At 37.0% G+C, this 23,645-nt stretch overlaps 1 protein-coding gene across 1 annotated transcript; it reads right to left on the bottom strand.

The window, feature by feature from the left end:
* Window positions 1-2,284: 2,284 nt before the first annotated feature.
* On the bottom strand, window positions 2,285-23,033 carry DDX52 (DExD-box helicase 52). Its single transcript, XM_061175217.1, has 15 exons — window positions 22,934-23,033; window positions 21,666-21,864; window positions 17,441-17,568; window positions 16,264-16,449; window positions 14,451-14,594; window positions 13,662-13,773; window positions 12,769-12,841; window positions 12,069-12,272; window positions 9,824-9,914; window positions 8,958-9,080; window positions 8,674-8,824; window positions 8,423-8,498; window positions 6,180-6,251; window positions 5,511-5,603; window positions 2,285-2,838 (listed from the first exon to the last, which is right to left on the bottom strand). The coding sequence occupies exons 1-15, from the start codon at window positions 23,018-23,020 to the stop codon at window positions 2,781-2,783; spliced, it is 1,797 nt and encodes a 598-aa protein (XP_061031200.1). The 5' UTR covers window positions 23,021-23,033; the 3' UTR covers window positions 2,285-2,780.
* Window positions 23,034-23,645: the final 612 nt, after the last annotated feature.

Raw genomic sequence — 23,645 nt, 5'->3', positions numbered from 1 at the left:
CCCGCCGGGTGCAATTCTAGTTCAGGTGCTGGTGGGGTGGTCTGGGCCCGGCTCCAGGGGAGTTGATTCATTCTCAGGCAAGGCTCTGTGGAGAACCCAGCTGGCCGCCGAGCGGCGAGGCGTCATCGTTCCTTCGTTTGAAAAACCATCGTCTTGCTTAGTGAAAAGAGTACGCTGAGTCCTGTTTTTTAACCTGGATGGTGGGTACACGGGTGTTCTTTTATTGTTACTCTTTACACAAAGAATAGATGGATCTTGAATGCCCCTTTGATAGCTTCACAGCGCCGATTAGTGATGAGCTCTACTTTTTCCCAGGAACTCGGCAGCTTCCTTTTGGTACCCACCCTAAAAGCCGAAGGTGTTTAGCCACCTGGTAATCCCCGTTTTCCCTATACTTACAATCAGGGCCAAAACAGTGGTGCTTGGAAAAGTTCATTGCTCCGAACCTTCCTGGGCATATTTTTACCGTGATTTTTTTTTTCGTAATCAAACTACTGTAGGTAAATATAAAAGTTGAATGTAAACTTTTTCAAGCCCTCAAGTGGAGTTTGCTTACTAGCAAGTAACGGATTATAATTAGCTTTATCTTTTACTCTTGCCTCAGGGCTTTTACTGGGAAACAATTTGTAATAATAGTTATCGTTTATTGGGCACCATCACTGGTCAGGAAATTTACTGTATTTTTTCAAATCCTGTGTCCCTAAGAGCTAGTATTGGCATTTCACAGATAAGAAAATCAAGGTTAAAAGAAGTAGTAATTTACCTAGCACAAACAGCTGCAAAACAGCAGGACCAGGATCAAAATCCAAGGTGTTTGACTTCAAAGTCTTTGCTCATTTCAGCCAGAGCCAGCTATTTAATTATGCTTTTTTCCCCCATAATTGTCCACTAACTTCATTCCTCCCCTTCTTTAGATGGAACTGTGTAGCAGATGTTCCAATCGACATAAACTGATATGTAACTAAATTCAGTATTAATCCATTGACAAATCAAGATGATACAGGCTTATGTAGCCACTTTTAAGGATGGGTGATTGCACAGGAGAAAATACTTAAAAAAAAAAAAAAAGAGGAAATAAAGTCAAATGGAGTATTTCAAAGATCATAGACCGCATGACTCAGGATGTCAGCGTTCCACAATATTTCCAGTCCAGGTTAGACGCTGTCCTGTGATGATTCAGCATTGTGGCCTTATGTCTAACACGGCATCTACCGCACTATTTGTTCCTTTACTTTATGCCCACTACACTGTAAGGGCAGGGACTGTGTTACCAAGACTTGTATTCCTAACCAAATACATAACGTTTGGTTAAGGAATATATTTTGTGAAGTTATGATGTGTCAGGCACAGTGCTAGGTACTTCTAATCTTGAGACATAGTCGGTATTACCCTCAATTTCACAAACAAACTGAACCTCTGAGAAATTAAAGAACTTAAAACAACTGGCAAATGGGTGGCACCAGTACACCCACTTCCAGAATATATTTTGAGTCAAGGCTCTGTTTGCAAGAACAAAAAAATCACAGGCTTGTTAAGTATTTCTTGCACCTTGTAGCAATAGGTCTCCATTTACATAAATTCTGAAGATGAACAATTTTTGTCTCATCTAAAATATTTAAGTTGCGGTCTACCCATCCTGACTCTAGAATAAAAGACTGAGAATACAGGAAATAAATAAGTTTAAGTCAAATGTTGCTGAGAAAAGGTTATCTATATTATAGTATTACAGTACTGATAACTAACATTCATGTCAGGCACCATTCCAAGTACCTTACATGTATGAAGTCGATTTTTTATTCCACTGTACGAAACTAGCAACTGAGGAAAATCTGCTAAGAGTGAATAGTCTCTATCACTGTATAATCATAATCCTTTACCTTTGGCAGAGACCTGCATACTATCTGGATGAAGGGCCATAAAGCCTTAGGAAAGATAAGCTGTAAGAGAACGGAGCCAGAGGTGGATCAAGTAAAAGTAACATTCTTCCTTATCAGGATAAAATGTTTATCACTTTTCGAGCAAAGTCATCTCAAATGGAAAGAGACAGGAAAGAACATGGTTAAATGATGGAAAATGGAGTAAGAAAGGGAGAAGCTGACCATAATCTTACAGCTGCAACATTATGAAGGTAAGGTCTGAGCTACAATAGGGATGAGGTAAAAGGTATTTATATATAGATCAAAGAATTTAAAATCCTAGTGAACTTGAATAACCAGCCATATAAAAGGCATCTTGTTGTGGCTCGTATCACAAAAGGCCATCAACAAATGAAGAAACAGTGAAATAAAGAGAGCAGGAGGTTTATTCTTGGTAGACAGCCCGTGCTGCTTCTTGTCCACCCAAAAAAAAAAAAAAAGAGGGTGGGAAGGGGCATTCAACCTCAAGACTTTACTTCGCAATGTGGTTCCAAATGCCTCTCCACAGCATACGTGACACCCTCCTTTACACTTGAAGGGAAAAATTCAGTTCACCACATTTGGGTGTTGTTATTTTTAGCATAAACTTTTGTTCTTCTGTAAGAAGCATTGCTCTGGATTCAAACGACAGGAATGTCAAGGAATGTTTTTTCCATTATATAATCATCTTAAAAATCACCTATGAATTGAAACTTGACATGATACACTGATAGTTTACGATCATTTTTCACTAGTCCCATGTTCTTGTGGTTGATTTCAAATGTTTGGTACAGGTGATTATAAGACAATGTGTTCCATGAAAACAACATTCATGCTGGAATCATAAAATCACATTTGTGATATAGTCTTTTTAGAAGTCTGTTTTTAACTTTTGTCCTCAGGAGTTACTTTCTTCTTGCTGTTCTGACCAATGACCTTTTTCCTGTGACAATGAAAGGAAAGTTAAATTAGAAATTTTAGATATATGTACTTTCCAAAACTCTACCAGTTTAATAAACATTTACTGAAACCTCCTGTATAATCAAGTATACGAGGCACTAGGAACACAAAGATGTGTCTTTGCCCTTTAGAAAACCACATCCACCTAAGTAAGACAGAAACACCACAGTAAACTACACTACAACATGGTATAAAAGACAGATTCTGATCCTGAATTAATAAGAAGAGTTCACACTGATTAAATGCCAGATACTGTTTATAAGTCATTTATATGTATCAACTCAGAAAGTCTTCCTAACTTATGAAGAAGATTCTATTATTATTCTCATTTTACAGATGTGGAAAATGAGGTAGAGTGGTTAAGTAACTTGCTGATCATCACACACTGGTAATAAATATTAGACATGACACTGGTAAAAATTTTAGACATGACAGTCTGATTTTAGAATTTGGTGAATGGTGAATGCCATCAACTAACTGTTAACACAGGAAAAGGAAAAAATGTTTTGAGAAAATAATCAATATTCACATACTACAGTATAGTAATGCAAAGTTCTTAGATGTATATCAATTCATTTAATCCTCCACCAACCCTGAGTGGCAGAGCTGGTATTATTTATATAACTATTTCCATTATATATAGGGGGAAAGAGGCTTAGAGAGGTGAAGTGACTTGTCCAAAATCACACAGGAAAAGGTGTTATTAGAGCCAGTTATTCTGGCTCCAAATCCAATCTCCCCTACGCCCTACTACACCAGTTTGAGTTTGCAGTGCCTGAAGTGACATCCACTAGGCAACAGGCTTCAGGTTTATAGCTCAGTTGGGAAGCTGGGCTTGAAGATATGGACTTAAGATTTATCAGCATAGAGCTGAGGCCACAGGTGTGGGTAGGATCATTAAAGCAACATCTACAGTGGAAAGGTAAGCTAGATTCAGATCAGGTCTTGTTTGTATGCTATGTTAAGAAGTATGGCCTTTAAATGTGAAGAAAATAGAGAGAGAACCAAAGCATCTTAAGCAGAGGGCTAGTGACAAGGTTTATACCAGGTGTCCTCAAAGTCTTAGCGCAGCTTTAAGTTTTAATAACCTCAGATCATAAAAGCTACAAACTTAAAAAATCAGCAATTAAAGTGTCATTATTTAAAATATCGATTTTATTATTACTGTTCAACACAGCCATGATCTTATGCTCTAGTCAATTTTTGACCTTTGTAAAAACTTTTATCAGCTGCTGCTCAGTGCCTGAAAGGATTGCATTTCCAATCCTAGCTTTAAGATCACCCAAAGAATGAGGTTCTGATGTGTACGCAACAATTCTGCAGCAGCCCACCAAAAGAAAAAGTCTAATGAGACAGACAAGGTGACCAAGCAGGGCAACCTTCTCTACCAATCCACTGGTCTGTCACCCAGGAACTGTTGCCACAAAGAATAAAAATTAAAATGTATTAAGAAAAAAAAAAAAGTATTAAGAATGCACAAAATTGAATAAGTACAAGTTAAATTAAAATAATCTTTCAAATGATGTAGTTCTGTAAGGTTGCAACATTTATTCTTCCCAAGTTATTAAAGCTTAAAACCACCAAACCCTTTGGGACACTCTGTACAGTCTATGTACTGGGGCTGAACATTATTTCCACAATCAATACAAAATGTCAGGCAGACTCTTTCACTCAGAAGGAAAGTGCAGGCCAGTTTTCTCGCCTGGGTTCACCTTGTTCCTTCTACATGCCTAAATTTTACCTATCCTTGAACATAATTCTACTTCCTTGAAACTTTCTGTAACTACACCAATCCATAATGATTTTTTCCCTTCTCTAAACTTCTGTTTTATTTAAAAATTACTCTCTAATTTTTTTCATGTATATTAATCTCCTTTCCCTAACTTCAGGAAAGGGGTCTCATTTTACATCCATTCATACACCTTACTACGTATTATATATGTAGTAAGACTGAAGGTGGACAGTAAGTACTTGGTAAATGCCTACATTTTATATATGTTATATATTAATTGGTACTGATAGACTTTGAAGAGTGTCATTTTTCCTTAAATAGTGGAAAGAATAGTACTGTGCAGAATATTTTAGCCCACCCCTATGAAACCATGTAGTTTCCTGGCAGTAACAGGCAAAAAAGGTAGTCCTGTGTGTATGCTAAAAAAAAAAAATCTATGCTTTAAAATCCTCAAAAACTCAGCTAAATGACTACAAATTTACCCAAGTCATACTGTTCAGAGGTGTTACAATGTGCTTCAGCATAAGCCCAAGATCCTACTGAAATCCTGCCCAGAATATGGAGCTTGAAGGAAGACTCCATCAATGTGAGTCAGCAGTCCTAGCTACTGGCCTCAGTAGTGTGCCCAGATGCAGGCTGTGTGGAGATGGTGGACAGTGCAATTCTAATTCATAGTGAATTGACATCATATTTTCAAAGATGGAGAAAAACAGATCATTAATATACAGCTAAAGAAAAATTCCAAGATTGAATTATCCAAGTTTCCAAATCACAGGCAACCTACGATATATTACTTTTATTACATTCTATAATGGACTGTAGACCTATCAAATTCTACTTCTAAAAATCTATCCTAAGGAAAAATAATGCTTACGTTATAAGAATATGCCAGAATCAAACAGTAACTTTTACCATATACTTACCGTTTATCCTTAGCTTTTTCTAAGAAATATTTTGGAGTTGTACTAATGCTCTCCCTTTCCAAAGGCTTCTTAATCATCTTTTTCTTTTGTTTACTGAAAGTTACAAAGAAAGAACTGAATTAAGTGCAACTTAATTTAAAAGAGCTAAAACTAGTTTTGGTTCTTTGGTTCAAAAAATTCGTTTCCTTCATCCACTTACAGGTTTACAGTGACACCACTGTATCCACTTTAATATACTAGGTTACCTAACAGCATCTAGAGAGGTAACCCAAAGGGATGATAAATTCAACCAATTTTTTAAAAGGCACTGATTATGATTAAAGTATGTCATGTGTCACTCTTATATCTTGTGCTAACAAAATCAAACAGGGTTTGATTTTGGCCAATTAACTGCTTTTTACCAGTTTAATGAATTAGAACAAAATCTCAGCATATTTCACTCACGTTGAATAATACTTTAAAAATCTGAATACTTAAAATTTCAAGGATGAAAAACTGGCAGGGAAAGAACAGACAGTATTCACAAATATTTAAAAGGAAAATTTTTAATCTTAAAATGTTCTAAAAATAGTAGTATTATTAGAACTATAATGTATAAGAGTGTGAAATCAAGAATATATATGCAAAGAGAGAGAGAGAGAGAAGCTCCAGGTAAATTCAAGATTGTACCTTAGTAGTTTTTGGAAACCTTTTATGTATTCTGGGACAGGACATCCGGCCTGCTGGATAACATTGGCAACACTGAAAAAGGTACCCATAAGCGTAAATTTGTATCTTGTCAAACTGATGTTTATGTACATAAACCCTCTGCACAACACAAGAGGAACTAAAACTACACAAACAAAAAAGTAATCCAGTAAAGTGTTCTGATAAATTATTACCAATTATTACCAGATGCAGTCATATTGGATTACTGAGAGAACGGTCTGCTGGACTGAAATCAATGTCTTGATGAAAATTTTAGATAGCAGCTGTTTCTACTCAATATTTTACAAGCCCTAAAAAGCTACTAAGCCCAGTCTTGGATGAGACACTGACTGAAGTCAGAGTCACACTTAAATTTATAAAACGATAAAGCTTGACATGGTCTCAAGCTTCTCATGTATACAGTAAATCCCCTACACATGAACCTTCAAGTTTTGAACTTTCAAAGATGTAAACATGCATTCGCATGCCCAATCATGTAAATTAGTTCACGTCTGGTGTACATTGTCATATGCATACATCCTCTACAAGTGGTTGTGCTTTTGTGTACTTTACTGTACAGTACTGTATACAGTAGTACAGTATCTCTGTTTCAAGCCCAGGATGTCCGGAAGCAAGCATAAAAGCAGCGGTGATGTAGCTGGTACTGCTAAGAAGCGTCAGCTGTTGTACTGTACTACTGTACTTTTCAAGGTACTGTACTGTAAGATTAAAAATGTTTTATTTTGGGGTTTGTTTTTTATGTATAATTTGTGTGAAAACCATTATAAACCTATTACAGTATGTACTATATAGCCGGTTGTGTTAGTTGGGTACCTAGGCTAACTTTGTTGGACTTACAACAAATTGGACTTAACGAACGCACTCTCAGAACGGAACTTGTTTGTATGTAGGGGACTTACTGTAGTAACTTATTCAATCCTTACAACCCTTTGTAGTAAATACTATCATTATCCCCATTTCCCAGATGGAAAACTGAGGTACACAGTTGCACTGATATGGGGGTCATCAGATGCACATGCTTGGAGTCGTTGAGAACTCAGGTGAATCTAGGCTGTTGGAATGTACTCCCCTACACACCACATGTGAAAGTCTGATCACAGCAAAATCAAGGCTGACAGAGCCAAGGCTCAGAAGGCATGAAGCAAAATCTTCGCCAAAACTGATAAACAGAATAAAGTACAAACCGTCTACATTCACAACTCAACTTCATTTGTTAGAAATATGAACTGTTGCCAATTATCATCAGCCTAAAATTTCTGTAGGCAGCCCAAATGTAGGAAACTCAGCTTCTATATTAAAATCTATGACGATGGGCTAAATTAAGATTCTAAAAGTGTATCTATCATAGGTTACCCAGGCTTCAAGGGGCTACAACTGAATATTAGAGTGTGTTACTAAAACAGTTTTTCCTCTATGACAGGTGATCCTGGGACTAAACATAAAACTCCAGCTGCCCCTAAGAGTAATGGGAAGAATGCACCCATGCTAAGAGATCATTTTGACTGGGCTATAAGAGACTCAGGGGTTAACTTTAAACTATTCACTAATCCAAAAACCTTAATATTACATTTTGAGTAATATCAAGTGATGGCTATTGGGAGAATTCTGTGAGTCTGAAACTTTTTTTTTTTTAATTAATTAATTATTTTTTGCCTGCATTGGGTCTTCGTTGCTGCGCAGGCTCTTTTTAGTTGCAGCGAGTGGGGGCTACTCTTCGTTGTGCACAGGCCTCTCATTAAGGTGGCTTCTCTTGTTGTGGAGTACAGGCTCTAGGTGCGCAGGCTTCAGTAGTTGTGGCACGTGGGCTCAGTAGTTGTGGTGCGCAGGCTCTAGAGCACAGGCTCAGTAGTTGTGGCACACGGGCTTAGTTGCTCCGTGGCATGTGGGATCTTCCTGGACCAGGGCTCGAACCCGTGTCCCCTGCATTGGCAGGCAGATTGGCACAGATAACCACTGTGCCACCAGGGAAGCCCGTGAGTCTGAAACTTAATGAATATTCCATTGTGAATATTTCCAAAATCTAACAATGGAAGGGCAAAAATGAGGCCCTCTGATCATTTTTCTTTCTTTCATGGCTAAGATTTGTTTGACTAATATCATAACAGAATTTGGGACATAGCCATTTTGTAATTATCCATTAACTGTGTATGAGAATAATGAATCAATTTTGCCAACTTAATGCTAAGTTTTTTCTCCTCATTTACCTTCTTAATAATGGTTTATCATCTTCAGTGAAAAATGTAACAGCTTGTCCTCTATGCCCGGCTCTTCCAGTTCGACCTAAGAGAAATCAGACCATTAAAAAAAAACCCTACTTTTGGGCGGAATGGGACGTTCAAGAATCACATATACAAGTCACTGGATTTTCACAGCACTAAAAACTTGGGCATGTTGAAGGGACTGGTAGTGGTGCTAAGAGAGGTGAGTAGAGAGAGGGGTGGGGCACACGACTCACCTATCCTGTGGATATATTCCACTGAGCTGGTTGGAAAGTCATAGTTGATGACCAAGTTCACACCTTTAAAATCGATCCCTCTGGCTAGCAAGGCTGTACAAATAAGAACCCAGATTTTTCCTGCTCTGAAGCTATGGACTGTGTTCTCTCTCTGGTTAACAGAACATACATTAAATGTTTTAGTACCACTCTAGGAATGGAAAACAAGTACTTCATAAATTTAATGCCAATTAAAAAAAATTTAGTTGTTCTTTATTGCTTTGAAAGTATGCATTTGACTTTACCTGTTGCTGAGTTCTGTCTGCATGAATAACATCCACATTAATACCTTCATATATGAGCTCATGAAAAAGTTCTTTAGCCCTTTCAATGGACTGAACAAAAACAAGAACAGGTGGATTGAAACCCTAAAAGAAAGCATACATTATCCATAATCAAGAATATAACTGCAGTATTTCATATGATTTTAGTTCATTTTAATTTAGAAATTGACAAATTTCTTAGACCAGAGGTCCAAGTCTGCCTGTCTTCCTCACCATCCATTCTCTACAATGGGTTCTTTCTCTTGTTGTGGAGTACAGGCTCTCCATCTTGCTAATTCCAATAATCTTGTCTAATTAATTCCCCTTCATCTTTCTACAGCAATGGATGCCCACTCTTTGAAATAATCATCTGATTGCTTGTGCTTCAGAACATTTTTGTTTCTTCTTAAAATGTAATAGCTGTCATTTTTTAAAAAATAAAATGTAAAGTTTCTAAAACCTTTTATTTCAGCTGAAATATGGAAACAGCCAGGGCACGGAGGGGGGCCCATCCAGAAATCCTGTGGCAGCATACAGCTCAGGGACCCAGGCCACAGCACTGACCACCCTACCTGGGGACAGGGAGGAGAGCTGGGGGCCCTGCAGCCAGTTCTGGATGGGAGTTAGGGTGTGGGCAGGGAGAAGCTGGGACAGAGAGACCCCCAAAACTGCCAGCAGGAGGCGGGAGACCCAGCAGAGCCCCAATCAAGGGTCTGCCAGGAAGTTAAGTGTTCATAATAAATCCGTCTTCCAAGGCTAGTAATACAAGTAATTGCTAGTAATATTACACCTAGTAATACGAGGCTTGGTGAACATTAACAAAACTCAAGAATGTAGTCCAAATATACCTTTTTAACAAGTTCTCTCATGGCCAGAAGTTTTCCAGTCTCAGACCCAACGAAGAGAAGCTCTTGTTCTACAGTCTCTACTGCAGAATTCCTAAGAAGAAAACATCCCTTGTAGTTTGCAAGAGCCGATTTTTGTTTCCCCCCTTTAATTCTAAATAAATGAAAAAATTTACACACAACTCCAACAGAATGACCTTTTCCACTGTCAATATAAGTACCTAATTATTTATATTTTAACTTAAAGACAGTTGTTATTTTTAAATGTTTTGTTCGTTCTTTTTTAAAATTTTTCAATCCAAGTATAGTTGATTTACAATGTTATATTAGTTTCAGGTGTACGGCAAAGTGATTCAGTTATGTGTGTATATATATGTGTGTGTGTGTGTGTGTATATTATTTTTCAGATTCTTTTCCATTATAGTTTATTACAAGATACTGAATATAGTTCCATGTGCTATAGAGTAGGACCTTGTTGTTTATCTATTTTATATACAGTAGTTTGTATCTGCTAATCCCAAACTCCTAATTTATCCCCACATCTGCCTTTCCCCTTTGGTAATCGTAACTTTGTTTTCTATGTCTGTAAGTCTGTTTCTGCATTATAAATAGGTTCATTTGTATCATTTTTTAGATTCCACATATAAGTGATATCATATGATATTTGTCTTTCTCCGTCTGACTTAACTTCACTTAGTATGATAATCTCTGGGTCCATCCATGTTGCTGCAAATGGCATTATTTCATTCTTTTTTATGACTGAGTAATATTCCTCTGCGTGTGTGTGTTTGAGTGTGTGTGTACACCACATCTTCTTTACCCATCATCTCTCAATGGACATTTAGGTTGCCTCCATGTCTTGGCTATTGTAAATAGTGCTGCTACGAGCACTGGGGTGCATGTATCTTTTCGAATTATAGTTTTCTCTGCATATATGCCCAGGATTTGAGATTGCTGGGTCATATGGTAACTCTATTTTTAGTTTTTCAAGGAACCTCCATACTATTTTCCATAGTGGCTGCACCAATTTACATTCCCACCAACAATGTAAGAGGGTTCCCTTTCTCCACACCCTCTCCAGCATTTCTTTTTTCTTTTAAAAATTTTTATTGGCGTATAGTTGATTTACAATGTTGTGTTAGTTTCTCTAGCATTTATTCTTTGTAGACTTTTTGATGATGGCCATTCTGACTGGTGTGAGGTGATACCTCATTGTGCTTTTGATTTGCATTTCTCTAATAATTAGTGACGTTGAGCATCTTTTCATGTGCCTATTGGCCATCTGGATGTCTTTGGAGAAATTTCTATTTAGGTCTTTGAATGTTTTGTTATGATTATGAAAATGTTATCTCAAGAAAATTAAAAAAAAGACAAAAACAATAAATTACCCACAATTCTACCATTTTAGAATAAACTTTGACATTTTGTTGTGTTCTTGTCATAAATTTTCATGTGTCTAATTACTTATAAAATCTTTCTAAAAGTAAAATTATTGGGTAAAATGAGAACATTTTAAAGGGGATTGTTACATATGCCTAAATTTTTTTCTTAATGGTTAGCAAAGGTTTACTTATTGACAAACAGTTGGGGTGATGTATCTTTAGGCTTTATTAACACTCTATACCATGTATAAATACTTTTTCCATTCTGTTATCTGCCTTTATAATTATGTTTATGGTTAATCTGTTCTATTTTTCTTTTTATACACAGGAGATTTTTGTTGAAAGTAGACAGGATATTCTTTACTGTTTCATTTGGCTTCTTTTTTACTTAACATGGTATTGCAAACACTTTTTCATATAGCTACAGTCTTCACTCTGACCATTTCATGCATTGCATTATAGTATATCAAGTGGCAATATCATAATTTCATAAGACTTTTCTCTACCATTTAGCATAAATGCTCCCCAAAATATTTTTAAAAAGCAATTATAAATCAAGTGGCTCAGTAATATCAGCTTCCTTCTCTGTGGCCCTACTTTGTTAAGCCATCAAGGAGATTAAATCCTTTGGGCGGCCACAGAGCTCGTGTCATACTTTGTGGATTGGAAAAACCAACTAAACGCATGAGGATAGGAATATTAATATGACAATGTGAGAATCTCCCTTTGGATTATTCTAAAATAGAAAATCCTTAATCAATTTTGACTTTAAAGAATATATTTCTTTCAGTCAAACTCTTTTTATCTAAAATAATGACTTGTGTTTTTTTAAAAAAATGAGTGGGATAATGTGGAAAAACAATTACCTTGCTCCAATGGAAACAGTAATGACATTATCCAAGTTGAGTCTGCACCACTGCTCAACATCATAGGCAAAAGTTGCACTGAACATAGCTCTTTTGACCTTGTGGGATGTGCAGGCCAAGAAAATGGTAGCCAGCTGGTCTCTGAACCCAGTTTTGCCATCTTCAAACAGTTTATCTGATTCATCAACTACCAGCCATTCAACACTAAGAAATAAAAAAAAAAAACTTGTGGGTATTGAACTGAAAGATCCAAGATGCTTCACTACCTGTGGGAACACATGAAGAAGTCAAACCACAATGATGCTTCTCAGATCTACGTTATCATACCAGAAAAAGGTATAAGAAAAATAAGCAAGAAAAAGGTAAAAACAAGATAAATATAAATTAATGAACCTATTCCATTAGCCCCAAAGATATGAGGTTCCATTGGCAATGACAGAAGCTCAGATAAACCTTATGAATGCCGTCACCATTGCTGAAAGATGTGAAAATTTCTAGGGGAATTCTGTACTAACTGCTTATCGGTATCTGTTAACTTTCTTCCAGACCAGGATAGTTACTTTTCTATGAGTTTAATGAAAACCATTTTTCTCAGCACCAACATAGCAAGCTCCAAAGAGCAATAATACAAGTAATTGAGGACAAAATATAACCAATTTAATGAAAAACACACATAAAAGACATCATTAAAGTAACGTACCTTGTTAAGTCTATTCCTGGAGGATCTTGCTTTAATAAATAGATAAGTCGATTTGGAGTAGTCACAAGAATATCTATAAGGAAAAATAAATGGTACAAATTGCAAAAACAACATTCATCCCTCTTGAATTAGGGGATTAAGTCTCCTGAATTTCTGTTAATAACCTCAGGCGCGGAGGAGTGGTTATGTGCACTACACCAACAACACAATAAGCTAATACACGTATTTTTTTAATCCATCATAGCACAAACTACTATATCCTTACTCTCCTTTTATTTGATCTGCCTTCTCAGCTTCTAAGAGGCAAGAATACTATAATCCACCAGTTTGCTTATCAAACATTTGTTTGTTTTTCAGGAAAATACTTTTCCTTAAATGCAATTTTACTCAGAAGCTCAAGATAAAAGACAAGTAAAACAGATTCTCTGGCTGATCTAAGAGTAGGGATGTAAACCAATCTTATCTGCAGAATATTTCCATGGCAGATTAAAAATCAATAGAATAAACAGGGATTCTCAACCTCAGCACTACTGACATTTTGGTTCAGACAACTCCTTGTTGTAGGAGGCTGACCTGTGCGTTGTAGGATGTTTAACAGCATCCCTGGCTCTGTCCCTATACTAGTAGCACCTCTCCCCAGCTGTGACGACTTAAAATGTCTTCAGATATTGCCAAGTATCCCTGGGGTAGAGGGTGAGGTGGGGGTGAAGGGCAGAATCACCTCTGGTTGAGAACCACTGGTATATATTTATATAACTACTGGGTGGGGATAAGGAGGAGATCTCTTTTAGCTTTTCTAAAAATCAAACTAACTACACTTTAAGAACTTCTAGGTAGCAATTAGGATACTTGTAATTTCCAAATCCCTTACATCTCAAGCATGAACCCCTTACCAAATTTCTTAGATGATTTAGGTCCAAATTTCTTGGCTGCAACTGCTGCTTTGTGGATCATGTGTATCCTGAATCCTGTTCCCTCAGATATTTTTATTAACTCTCGGTGAATCTAAAACAGAAAATGATAAAAACATTAGCTGCTAAAATACTTGGATAAGATGTATAGTCTCTTTTTCATTATTAACAAAATAAATCTAGTATCAACCCATGAATATCTGAAATTAAGCCCATAGTAATCTGTACATTAACCTGGAATCTCAGCATTTTGGAACGTCAATACCAAGTAAGATTCAGTAGTTTCTTCCGGTCTAGTAAACTAGTTCCAAGAGATAAAACCAAAACTCTTCCATTCTGTTACATTTGTTTGTAGAATACAGTACTGTTACAAAACTATTTCATACTTGGCATGTATTTTATATTAAGCACATTGGGAGGGTGGAGTGGATCATTGTATAGTTTTACTTTCTGAAAAACTGAGATGAGGTTTCATTTTTCTAGGTGAGGAAAAAAAGTTTTAGTGGGGAACTATATATTATAGTAGCCTTCCAACTTCAAGGATCTTAGAGCATATACCAAAGTATAAATGTTAAGAACAACATATTTTATAAAACTGAAAAGACTTAAAAGACTTGCCCATATGCAGTAAGATACAGAGAAGTGTGCTTTGAACAGAATACGTGATGAGAAAGACACAGGCCTTACTCTTTTGGACCTTTCTATTACCCTCAAATAAGAAAGATGACTGACAAACACAAACACAACCTCTTCAGAAACTACAAGTCATACCTGGCTGGCAAGTTCTCGTGTTGGTGATATAATCAGGGCTCTGAAGCCTTTGTTTGTGGGTTGTTTCAGCTGCATTAAAATAGGAATGCTAAAAGCCAAAGTCTTTCCAGATCCAGTAGGAGCAGAAGCCAGAAGTTCTCGACCCTAAAAACAGAGTATATTAAGTACAAGGAAGAGTACATAAATTTTTCAGAGCCCAGTCAAATAATGCTACCAGCGATAAAAATAACAAAATTATACATAATAAATCCAAACACTCACATTCCCATCACTCTTCTAACTTCTCCCATATTTGCTTTTCTACCCACCCCTGCTACAACCGCCCCAATAGTTTCTGAGCATTATTACTAAAGTTCATTTGAACTGGGTGAAGAAAGTAGATAACTAAAACCCAAAGATGATCACAACCTTATTTCCATTATTTCAATTTTTCTTTCCCCTAAATCTCTTTATCAAAGCAAAATTACAAAACCAACTTTTTGACCTGATATCTGCATTGCTCCATCCTTAAGGAAGGTTTTAATAAGTAACAGAATGGCTAAAAGTAAGAAATAAAAAGTGGTGAAAACCTGAGTGACAGAGTCATTTATAGGTGACAATCTTCAAAAAATCACTGTGATTTTTTTTTTTTTGGTCACTGTGATTTTTAAAGCTTTAAGTTAAGGTCACTACAGAAACAACCTTAAATGAAAACTAAAAGCAAATTTACTATAATGTCAGTCAACAACATCATTCAAACATATTCTTATTTCAGTTCCCAAAGAAAATGAAAAGGATTAGTATAGATGAAGAGAGAGGGAACTCATATCCTCTGGCTACTAGAACTGAAGGCCATCTTGGTTATGTTGGGGAAAAAAGTCAGCTCTCACCACTACAAAAAGAAACCTCAGAAAAACTTAATTTCCAAAAATCTAAGTTAACTCATACCTCTATCAACAACACATAAACAAATTATGGTATATTCATACAACAGAATACTACTCAGTAACGAACTACTGATATATGCAACATGGAGGAATCTCAAAAAAAGTATTAGAGTGAAAGAAACCAAAAAGAGTAAATAATGAATGATTCCACTTATATAATTCTATAAGAAACAAAACTAAAACATGGCAATAGAAACCAGAAGAGTGCTTACCTCTGGGCGGGGGTCAGGTGAGGACTGAATGGAAGGGGTATGAGAGAACTGTCTGGAGTGACAGAAATGTTACGCATCTTCATTGAGTTGATGGTTACATAGGGTATGCACTGTTGAAACTCACTGAACTGTGCACTTAAAATCTATGCATTTTTTGGGTACTTAAATAGACTTCAATAATAAAAAGTACTGGGATAAAAACAAAGTCAGGTTGTGTACGAGAATTCTGTATTTCTGAAATAGTTCTTGAATATTATAAACCAGACAATGGATGAAAAAACAGAACACAGTCCCTATCCTCAGAAGACTAACACGCTTAGTTAAATGGAAAAGATGAATATAATTAGTGCAAATACATAGTAGTGTAAAGTGTAAGACAAATGTTGCAAGAAAAAGAAAACACATGGAGAACTGGGTGGTAGGGGAAACTGTTGGGAAAGGAAAAAGATCACATCTAGCAGTAGTGATCAACACAAATCTTATGGAGGCACAGGTATTAGAGATGGACCTTGAAAGCAAGGGTAGGATTTCAACAAGGGGAGATAAGGCAGAAAGGAAGATTTCAAAGACACAGGAAAGAGAATGAACACACATACACATTTCAAAGACAGAGGAAAGAGAATGAACACACACACACACACGCACGCATACTCACTTACAGGCCTTCATACTCACATGCAGCATAACTGGAATGGCTTGCATTTGGATTGGCGTAGGTATCTGGAAGCCTGCATCTAGAATGTTCTGAAGCAGTCGAGAATTGATTTTAAATTCCTGGTCAAGTTGCTGAAATGTAGCAATTGGGTCAGGAAGATCAGTTCCTTGGACATGAATTTTATGTTTATTCCGGAAGAAGTTTATCTGAAAAGTGAAATAAAGGAGTCGCCATGAATGTGGTCAAATACATTGTCAGATGTTGTAAAGCAACAGTAACGGTTTCTGGGATAAGCTTTAGTAGCATATGAAACTTTCTGGTTAAATTACAATCCCTACAAGATACAGATATTAGGTATAATTTGTGCCCTTTCATAGAAGGAAGACCTTCATAACAATGAAACCTATCTATCCACACTTTCCTCATATTAATGTGTCAATGCCATGAATAATGTGTTATTCATATTAATGTGCTACTGTCACAGTCACAATCTTATATAAACTTCTAGAAGGCAGGCACTGAACCAATCTATTGTCTTTATATGGCACTTGGCATACAAGTGCCAATGCTTTTTAATGATCTACCCTAAACTCTACTTATTAAGACTGAGTGCCAAAAGCAGAATCAAGTGATGTTGATTTTTTTTGTTTTCCCATTCTCTGATCCAGACAGCGAAATTCTAGATTTGGGATTACTAAATAAGCTGAACAATACTCTCCATCTGCAATATGACAGGAGCGCAGCAAACGCGACAATGGCATATTTGTTGTTTCTTCTGAATTCTACTCCTCCTAGTCTCAAGTTACAAAATAGGTTTCTTAAGAATTCTAACTCTCAAATCCCTGTCAGAGGAAATCCTTCTAAACCAGTGTGAGCTTAACATAAAGGAGAAAGGGGGCCAATTTTATGTTTATCAAAAGGGAATAAGAAATTTTAAAAATTTAATTCTAAACACATCATCAATTTTGACCTAAGTTTCAAGATTTCAAGATACTTTCAAGAATTTCAAACTTTAAAAATTTCAGCCACAGCACAAATACTACTTTGCTTTAAGTTTCCATTAAAGTAAAATCTAATCTAATGTAAGTAATCTTCTATCTTAACAAAACCATACTCGCTTTTACCAACAGAATAACCCAAGGATAGCGAAAAAGTCATTAGGCCAGAAAAACAATTGGATGAAGACATTTTTCTAACCTTTTCTTTTCTGAGCTGCTCCAACTTTCCTGAAGTTAGTTTATTTTCTCTTTTAACTTTTTTATCTTCAATCTTTGCTTCCACAGATGATATCCACTGTATAGTAGAAACTTCTTGAGAAGTAATTTCTAAAATATATTTTTAAAAAATTAAAAGATTTTAAGTGCAACATTCTGAGGTGGCACAAACAGGCCATACCTTCCACTAAACAAAAGAAAAAGTACTAGTGGTTGTAACTGGATGAAAGAAAGTAATAGGAGGTATAAAAATTGGGAAAGGAGAGGGACTTCCCTGGTGGTGCAGTGGTTAAGAATCCGCCTGCCAGGGCAGGGGACATGGGTTCGAGCCCTGGTCCGGAAAGATCCCACATGCCGCGGAGCAACTAAGCCCATGCGCCACAACTACTGAGCCTGCGCTCTAGAGCCTGAGAGCCACAACTACTGAGCCTGAGAGCCACAACTACTGAAGACCGTGCGCCTAGAGCCTGTGCTCTGCAACAAGAGAAGCCACCCAATGAGAAGCCCGCGAACTGCAACGAAGAGTAGCCCCTGCTCACCGCAACTAGAGAAAAGCCCGCGCGCAGCAACAAAGACCCGAGGCAGCCAAAAATAAAAATAAATAAATAAATAAAATGGGAAAGGAGAAGCAAGTTGTGTGTTGGTAAAATCAGAGCTCTGAAGCTCACTCTCTTCCCTTTTTTTTCTTTTTAGTTATTTCAGCTTTGTAATATGTACCTAAACGTACACTTGAAAACAATAAGGGATTAATTCAAAAACTATTTAAACAATAAGAGATGTCAATGAGGCAGCCAGCTTTTCTATCTCCACAACCAGCTAGAAAATAAATATGATGCAAGAAAAGATTTCACTTATAATAGCAATAAACACAATACTTAAGGACTACTCAATATTATAAAGAGAGCAATTCTCACTAAATCTATAAATAACACTAGTTCAATGAAAAGTAATGATAGGATTGTTTTGGTAACTGGAGGAGCTGACTTTAAAGTTTACATGGGAAAATAAATATGTACGAATATCTAAAAAATTCTAAGAAGAGTAATGAGCAAAGACTACTTCTGGAATTTCTTTTAAATTTTTTCAACTTCACCGATGTACAACCAACACAATAAACTGCATATATTTAAAGTATACAATTTGAGGCATTTTGACATTATGTATACACCTGTTAAACCATCACCACATTTAAGACTATTTCCATCATTTCCCAAAATTTCCTTGTGGCCCCTTATAATGCATCAGTCCAACCCTAGGTAAAAACCTGTATTCTTTCTTTCTTTTTTTTTTTGGCTGTGCCGCACAGCATGTGGGATCTTAGTTCCCCAACCAGGGATTGAACCCGTGCTCCCTGCAGTGGAAGCACAGTCTTAACCACTGGACCACCAGGGAAGTCCCCTGTTTTCTGTCACTGTTGATTAATTAGCTTTTTTTCCCCTGGAATTTTATATAAATGGAATCATATAGTATTTAATAAATTTAGTCTGGTTTCTTTCACTCAGGATAGTTATTTTGAGATTCATCCATGTTGGAGCATGTATCAATAATTTTAACTTTTTATTTACAAGTAGTATTCCATTGTATGGATATACAATTTGTCTATCCTCCACTTGTTGAAGGACATTTGGGTCATTTCCAGTTTTTGGCTATTACACATAAAGCCACTATGAACACCTGTGTACAAGTCTTTGTGAGGACATACGTTTTCCTTTCTCTTGGGTAAATTCTAGGAGTGGAATAGGTGGGTCACGTGGTAATTGCATGTTTATTTAAAAAAAAAATCCTTTTCAATTTCTACCAAAAAAGCCTACTAGAGTTTTAACTGGGTTTGCACTGACTCTATAGATCACTTTAGGGAGAAAATATCCAGTTGCCCAATCAATAAAAAGAGTATGCCATACCACTCTATTGGAATTTATAAAGTAAGGCCACATTAATTAACACAAGCTGGTACTGGTGTAGGAATACAGAATTAGAAATCAATGAAATAGAATAGAGTCGAAAGACCCAAATATATATGGGAAATAAGTTACAATAAAAGTTGTATTTAAATCCAACGGGGAGAAGATGTAATATCAATATATTAGGACAATTAGCTAGCCATCTGGAAAAAAATTAATTAGTTCCTCATTCATTCCTTATACCAAATAAAATCCCAGAGTGTCAAAGATTTCAATATAACAAAATGAAACTACAAATAAGAAAACATGGGAGAATTTTTAAAAAATAAGCTTAATGCTTAGAATGCAAAAACAAAACCAAAAAACCATAAAGGAAAAGATAAATTTAACACACAAAATGGCAATAAATAAATAAAGATGATAAGTGACAAGGGACAAACTAGAAAACATATCTGTATACATAGTATGCTAGAATAGAGCTAATTTCCTTAATATATATAAGGCCTAACAAATTAAAAAGAGACACAGATGAACAATATTATCAGGAAAAAGGTGCAATACTACATGAGGAGGCAAATTAATATAAAAAGAAAACTCTCGTACATCGCTGGTGGGCATCACCAATTGGAATGACTTCTTTTTTTGGAAAGACTTTTTAAAAAAATAAAATTTTGCTCCCTTTTATGAGACCGTTGGCATTAATAGACCTGAATCATTACTCATCCACAAGATCTTGAATTTTCCAATTAAAACTATATATATGTCTATCCACACTTGTTGCTAAATGGTTATAGGATATATCTGTGTGTTTCTGGTTGCCCAGGAAAACAGGGCAACCTAAGCTGGTGTCAGGTCTTTTTTCAATTCATCTCGGTGTAAGGCTTTAAACTTCCTTGTAGCCAGGAAAGTAACATGACTTGTTAACTATGAAATTCCACTTCTAAGAATTTATCAGACAGATATACCCACACATACACACAAAGTAAAACATTTATTGCAACACTGTAACAGCAAAAGTGAGGAAACAAACTAAATGCCCATCACATAGCAACTTGTTAAATCAGTTACAGAATGTACAATGGGATTCTATGCTATGTTAAAATGAACAAGGCAATGCACTTCCTACTCATTCCAAACAATCTCCAAGATATATTGTTTTTTATAAAAGGAGTAGGGGTAGGGAAGGTTCAGAACAGAACAGCATACAGAGTACACTATCATTCACGTTTTTTAAGCGAGGTATAAATACATGTGAATAGAATATCTCTAGGAAAATACCTAAGAAACTGATTAACAGTGGTTGCCTCTGGAGAAATAGGGGACTAGAGACAAAATAGTGGGAAGAAAATTTACTTTTCACCATTGTATAACTTTTTAAAACCATGTGTATTTAGTTTATTAAAAAGGTAAAATGGCTAGGAAACTTAATAGATGTAATAGACAAAGAAAAAAGGTAAATACCCCTATTGTTGAGTACAGAAAAAAACCTTGTGAAAAACAGGCAAAGTGTAAAAACAAACAAGTCACAAAACTTGAAATGTAAATATCCAACAAAGCCTATGAAAAGATGTTCAACCTCACCAGTTATCAAGAAAATACAGAAAATACAGAGCTTCCCTGGTGGCGCAGTGGTTAAGAATCCGCCTGCCAATGCAGGGGACACAAGTTCGAGCCCTGGTCTGGGAAGATCCCACATGCTGTGGAGCAACTCATGCTCATGCACCACAACTACTAAGCCTGCGCTCTAGAGCCTGCGAGCCACAACTACTGAAGCCCACGAGCCTAGAGCCCGTGCTCTACAACAAGAGAAGCTACCCAATGAGAAGCTTACGCACCACAACGAAGAGTAGCCCCTGCTCGCCGCAACTAGAGAAAGCCTGTGCTCACCAACAAAGATTCAATGCAGCCAAAAATAAATAAATTAAATAAATTAAAAAAAAAAAAAAAGAAAATACAAATTAAAAAAGTTTCACTCATGAGATTGGCTAAAAAAGTTAAGACCAACAGTATCCAGCATTGACATGGCTGTGGGAAGTCATTTTGCATCTGTTCAAAGAAAGAAGTGTGCATGCCCTTTCACCTAGTGAATTCACGTTTAGGATGCTAATTACAGAAATACAGCACCTGTACAAAAAGATATATGTACAGGTATCTTATTGTAGCAATACTTGTAATCACAAATACCTGGAAACAACCTGAATGCCATCAACTGACAAATAGCTGTATACTGTCTGAGGTATAATCATAAGCTTGCATAATTTTTGTAATTGAAAAAAAAAAGAAAAAAAACATACATCAAGCACTAACCTGAAGTCATCTTCTTCCTCTTTTTCTTGTTCTGCTCCCTCTTCCTTTCAGTTAGGCTCTCTTCATTTTTCTCTTCATCTTGTAGCTCCTGATGAGTTCTTGATGCTTCACACTCACCTGGGACAGACTTCTTGTTTCCAAAAAAGTCCAGTCCCTGTAGCACCTCCGAAGAATCAAAGTCATATTTCCTTTTTCCTATCTAAAACCCAGAAAATTTCAAATGAAATCTATAGACAGACTGGCACTGTTTTCACCCTAGCAGTGCTGGCAGTAAGGGTGTGGGTACAATGACTCCCCATCTTTTTTATCTTTCACCAAATATTTGTTTGAGCTGACAAGTGTGTGTTTGGGCAAATGGAATCCAAGATGATACCTTTTCTGACCTTATAAAAGTAATAATAATAATCATAATAGCAACTAACACTTATAAGCGTAACACATGCTGTCAGGCAGATTTCTCAGCGTGTTTAGATATATTAAATTCCTTCTTCCTTCAACAACCCTAACGAGGTAAACAGCAATATCACAGATGAGAAAATTGAGGCATTAAGAGGTTAAGTAACTTGACCAAGGTCTCAAAACTAGTAACTGGCAGACCCAGGGTTTGAACCTGAATAATCTGGTTCCAGAGTTCAAACACTTAACAACTACGCTATGCCGTCAGACAGAAAGAAGAAACACACGTGTTGCACACACACCCAAATGTCCCTAGTCCCAATACCAAGAAATCTTGATATTCAAGATTTTCCACAATTGGGCCCTAACTACTCCCGATTTATCACTCACTACTTCCCTACGTAAGATCTCCCATTTCTAAATCGCTCTTCTCATTGGTTACTTAACACGCCATGGAGTTGCGGGAATAAAAAAAACCATGTCCACTAAAGGCACACGCATGCCAAGACAAACCTGGAGAGACTACAGTGAAATCATCTGTTCTCTCCGTTTGGGGTTGTTTCTGTTTTTCAAATTCTTCTCCAACAGTTTCGGAGAAAAGATAACTTCTGAAAGTAGGATTCTAACTGTGCTTTGAATAAACTCAGAAAGGAGGCCGGGAGGAAACGTTTCCTTGCTAGACCCAACAAAGTCTACAGAAGGATGGGAAAAAGAGTTCATTCAGAAAGCTGCAAGCTGAACGCCAAGGGAGGGAAAATGCCCCACAGCCAGGCCACGGGGTCTCCGAGTGCCGGCTCCCCCAGCAGCCAGTTCCTTCTCCGGCACCTGCCCCTTTTCAGTTACTCGGGCTTCTGACGCCTTGCACACAGTACCTTGAATCGGGCAGCGTCGGCCGAGAAGCGTCTCACGTCGAATTTGGCCCCCGCGCCGAGCCGGCGAAACAGGTCATGAGCATCCATCTTTTCCCAGAAAGCTCCGCGGTCTCACGGCGCCTGCGCAGAGGACTCCCCTCCCGGAAGGTCTGGGGCTGGACCTTGAGCGGAAGTGGCTCCGGGGGGCGGAGCCTGGCGGCTGTGAGAGTTTGGGAGTTTTTATCGTCGTACAGTCCGTTGTTTTTTATTTGTTCTTTAAAAAAGTATTTATCAAGATCCTCTTAAGCCGGGCACTGTTCTACACTTTTAGGGATAGTTTGGTAAACAACACCCCAGGAATCTCACCTCGGGAAACTTATATTTTAGTGGGGATGGAAGATGTTAACAAATATATAAGCAGAATAATTCCTGAAAGAGAAAAGTGCTATGAAACAAAACAGTGTAATTGATAGAGAAAGGGGAGAGGAGCCACTTTTAGGTAGATTAGTCAGGTTCATTCTGATGAAGTGATATTTGATCTAAGAGGAGGCAGCCTTTCCCAGATATGGGAAACAGCATTCCAGACACAGGAAACATGGCCTGAAGAAGGAAAAAGGTTTGGAACATTGATAAAATAGAAAGAAGGCCAGGGTGACTGGAGCCAAGTTGCAGTGAGGAAGAGTGGTACAGATAGGGTTGAAGGGACAAATGAAAATCAGATCTCATAGACTTT

This window comes from Eubalaena glacialis, chromosome 19 (assembly GCF_028564815.1).
Source record: "Eubalaena glacialis isolate mEubGla1 chromosome 19, mEubGla1.1.hap2.+ XY, whole genome shotgun sequence".
NCBI classification, from domain to species: Eukaryota; Metazoa; Chordata; class Mammalia; order Artiodactyla; family Balaenidae; genus Eubalaena; species Eubalaena glacialis.
Note: the sequence above shows the minus strand (reverse complement) of the source record. Positions and strands in the feature narration are given on the sequence as shown.